Consider the following 4,160-nt stretch of genomic DNA (forward strand, 5'->3'; position numbering starts at 1 on the left):
TTCCCTACTTTGTATTTGATGAAATGTGCCAAAGAATCATAAGCACGATTCCATCACACCCTGGCAATTCGATCAAATTGGCCTTTGTAGTAGGAATATGTTAGAGAACAAAGCCAATCACCATTTTTGAAGCAATGTTATGGTGCTCCTGTTGAAGAAATCATTTATTTCCATACATTTAAGAAAAAAACAATGCAGCTTTTGTCTTGCTTGTAAATCTCAATGGATATCACAAACTCAAAAACTCTACTCTATAGCTAAAGGGAACATGCTTCCCCTCCCCCCTCTTTTTTTTTTTTGTTCTTTTCTCACAAACATCTTCCTGCATATCCTGCGCTTCTAAATAGTGCTTGTTTTATATCTTCAGAACTCAGAATTGTCTTCTGCTCCAAATCCTGTTACATAACAAACAAGATAATAAGATTGAATACCACTCCATATTGCTCAACAAAAAAGATTAATATATCTGTTTAATACAAAGACTACAGCCAAATAATTTCTACAGTGCCCAAAAACCATCATACTAATATACCTCTGAGCAAGAAGCCTGCATTGTGAAATCATTGAAACAGCTAACAACACAATGTTGGATCTCAATGCCTAATGCTTCCAAGGTCTTTACTGTAGATAGCAACAAGCCTGGCTTCCCTGAACAGCAGATCTCAACCCTTGTGTTGACATTCCTTCTCTCCACATCAAACTACACAGAGGGGGGAAAAACAATACATGATTACACCAAATCTCAATTATGATCCTTCAATTGTGATTTGACCTCTTAAGACTAGCAGATAAAATCCATACCTTAGGAGAATTTCTCATTAAGATTTCGTTTGGCTTTAAATCATTGAAAATGCCAGCCATGTTTGAATCTACTTCTATTTCTTGTTTCAAATTATTGATCTTCCCCAAGAGTTCTTTCATGTAATCGATAGTGTCTCCTAGTATAGATGTTCTGTCCATCTGCGGTAAGAATTCAACAAGGAAATTAGCACTTTCTGCATATATATGACACAAACTATATACAGTAGTTCTCTATATATATATGTGTTTTACATTTTAGTACTCATGGAATGATTTTTACTGCGTACCTTACTTATCTTAGGGACAATTGATCTTAGCATGGAGAGCCTGTCGTTCAATCTCTTTCTTCTTCTTCTCTCAGCCATTAGATTCTTGGAGGGTTGCCCCTGCAGCTTCTTTGCTCTATTCCTTCTTTCAAGACACTTACCCTTGTTGAAAGCAGGCATTATTTCAGGGGATTGGCTAGGCTCCATTTTGCATGTGGTTTGAAGGTTCAAATTATGAAGCTCTTCCCCAAGCAAACCAGGATCCTCGTCTTCCATCATGGACAATGGGTTATCTTCTTGAGCTAGAAATGGAGGGGTATTAAGAGGAGTATGAAGAGTGTTATAGGAAGAATCAGTAAACTGTGCTGCATAGGATTCATCGAGTAAGGAACTATAGATTTCATTGAAAGAGTAGTCGTTGTTATAACTTTGAGGAACTTCTTGGCAAGTGGAAGAATTTGGAAGAAAAGCATGAGAGTTTTGATCTAAACAGTCAAAACTCCACCCATTAGAGAAGTGCTGGTTTTCTTCTGAACTTGGATTGGTGTCCCATGTTTCTCTTCTTAGAGCCAGTAACTCCTCCAAGAAATCATGGTCATAGAGCTCCATCTCTCTCTCTCTCTCTCTCACACACACACACACACACTCTATGATGTGAAGGCTAATTATTTAGGAAACACCTTGAGAAAATAGAGTACCAAGTTAGAGGCATTTATAAGGGCACACAGAAAAGCATCTCATTATTATATGCATTATGTGGTTTTCATTTGCACCAATAGCGTAAGACCGCAATGGAATCTGGTTTTCATCTCACACCTCTCTCTTGACTCTTCCCCCGGGAAAAGAGGGCCCATTTGTGTCTTTTTCACCGAAATTTCTGCACTAAAAAACAAACTAAACATTTAATATGACTTCTCAGGAAAGTTTGACCCTCGATCATATATCTCTGGAACCAGAAAGAATGGAGTTAACATCATGAACCCTCTCAGGTTCTTTGTATTTTAAGGATCTGTAATATAAACTGTTAAGAGCAGAACAAAAAACAAATCCTGCATCTCTCTCTTTCTCTCTGCTACCTTGAAGAAGATTTCAGAGTTAGGTCCCACTACCCAATACCTCCAAAGTTTGGCTTATCTCACAAATTCAAATGGGTTGGTGGTCTTTTTTTGTTCTTTCTCTGCACTACCTTTCCTATTCAATTATACTTAATACAAATTGTCCATACTTGTAAAATAATGAAGGATTTGATATTTTTTATGATGTAGTTAGAAGATAAAATTATTTCTTACACACATGTAAAAGTGTATGAAGCTCATGTGAAAAAAGAAAGAAAAAAAATTATTCCATACATTTTAATATGTGCATATGAGTTAATTTTATCTCATACAATATAGAGATATTAAACCCAATAATAAATTAGACTATCTATTTTACTTTGGTTTTATTAAGCTATAAGTATATAGAACCTTCATTCCACCTGGAAAGTATATGTAAGACATTTCTGTATCTCTACAACATTATGTTTACGTACACGAATACAATAATCGTATAAATACAACCACGTACTATATCTTAAAATGGATCGTCTAATGTGTTTGGTTTTTTACTAGTTTACCAATATGCAAATATCATAGAATTTTTTTTTAACTTGCCGTTTTGTCTCATCCGATCTTCAACACCACTGAGCCGTTCCCTATATGGACACTTTTCGTATGTATTGATTCTCTAGTTTTTTTTTTTTTTTTTTTTTTTTTTTTTTCCAGTTTTGGCTCTACTACTTGATCTTGTACCACGAAATTATATGGACGATAATATTCATTATTGTTGCCGTCGTAAATTCGTAATAGTGCAGCAGTTTTTCTTGGTAGGTGGTGGGGCTCTAAAAACTAACTCCTAGTAGCAACATGGTGCTTCATACATGTATGTATATCCAATGCAAATTCGAGGACAATCATTTGAACGAGACTAATCCTAAAACGTAGGAATTTGGATCCTCATGTTTAAAAATAGTCATGTGATCATATTGTTTGATCATAGACGCCACTTATTATTTAAAAGTTATATACTTTTTTTTCTCTTATCTCATCATCAATAATGAGTGATTGTAATCAAATAATATGATCATATGTCGGTTTATCTGTTATCCAAATCCAAAACGTAGAGGTTTTTGACACTTGCCCCAACATGCTTCCCCTTACTAATTGTGCAACATGCTTCCTGTAGGGGTTAGCAGCTATAACCTATAAGCCTAATAACAATTAATATGCCGAACATGGCCACTTGGTTAGCAACTTGCAAGCAAATATTTGCAACTTGCAAATCAGATTATATGTATATATGTTTCCAGAAAGAGTTCTTCCGTCATCAATGGGATTCATTTGTGGTAAACATATTAACGCGTTGTTATGCGGTAGAGACAACCTTGCAAACATATTTTCGAACCTTATCAAATCTGAAGCTTATCCAACAAAAAATAAATAAATTAAATTAAATAAAAATTGATACTTCATCTTCCCTTGATGAAGGGTTTCTGATTAGGTTGAGCATCCTCATTAATGTCAATATGTCATTGTCATCACGAATAATTAATTATAGAAGTCGACCATGGGTATACCCTCCAGCAGGGAATTAATTACAATGCTGTCTTGATTTTATGAGTGTATTATTAAAAAAAAATTATGAAATGCCAATGATGTAAAAAGATTAAGTCATTTTGAATTATGATCATCCTGTGAAGAATCTAAGAATATACTATTCATATGTAAATAACAAGCTAATTACAAAAGAAATAATGACATTTTCTTTTGTTAGTTATATGGTGCTAGCTTTACAGCAGAGGAGTGCATTTTTTTTTCATGTGTATATATGGATTTTGATATTTGCATAACATAAATGATCATATACTCTCTCTTGTTTTTATACTTTTCTTGTTTAAGAAAATGAGGGTAGAAAAAGAATGCGTTAAAATATATATATGTATCTTATTGTGTTATCTTTTTGAGAGTAGTATAAAAAAATTGTAACACAAATGATGTATAAATATCATCAATGTATATATATTAGATTGTGATTTTTCCCAATAGTGAAAAACTA

General features: G+C 33.9%; 1 protein-coding gene across 1 annotated transcript; it reads right to left on the reverse strand.

The window, feature by feature from the left end:
- Window positions 1-308: 308 nt before the first annotated feature.
- Window positions 309-1,676, reverse strand: LOC133303477 (transcription factor bHLH93-like). Its single transcript, XM_061503388.1, has 4 exons — window positions 1,089-1,676; window positions 802-960; window positions 533-700; window positions 309-395 (listed from the first exon to the last, which is right to left on the reverse strand). Exons 1-4 carry the CDS (start codon window positions 1,674-1,676, stop codon window positions 309-311), a joined length of 1,002 nt encoding a protein of 333 aa, XP_061359372.1.
- Between the last annotated feature and the right edge of the window lie 2,484 nt (window positions 1,677-4,160).

The sequence above is a fragment of the Gastrolobium bilobum genome, unplaced genomic scaffold (genome assembly GCF_033153095.1).
Source record: "Gastrolobium bilobum isolate Gb01-03AN ecotype WA unplaced genomic scaffold, APGP_CSIRO_Gbil_v1 utg7546, whole genome shotgun sequence".
Lineage (NCBI taxonomy): Eukaryota > Viridiplantae > Streptophyta > Magnoliopsida > Fabales > Fabaceae > Gastrolobium > Gastrolobium bilobum.

Coding starts and splice junctions, on each gene's coding strand:
- LOC133303477 (XM_061503388.1), bottom strand. CDS start 1,676: ATGGAGCTCTATGACCATGATTTCTTGGAGGAGTTACTGGCTCTAAGA. Junction 961..1,088: donor TTGTCCCTAAGATAAGTAAG/GTACGCAGTAAA, acceptor TTCTTACCGCAG/ATGGACAGAACATCTATACT. Junction 396..532: donor TGCAGGCTTCTTGCTCAGAG/GTATATTAGTAT, acceptor GTTATGTAACAG/GATTTGGAGCAGAAGACAAT.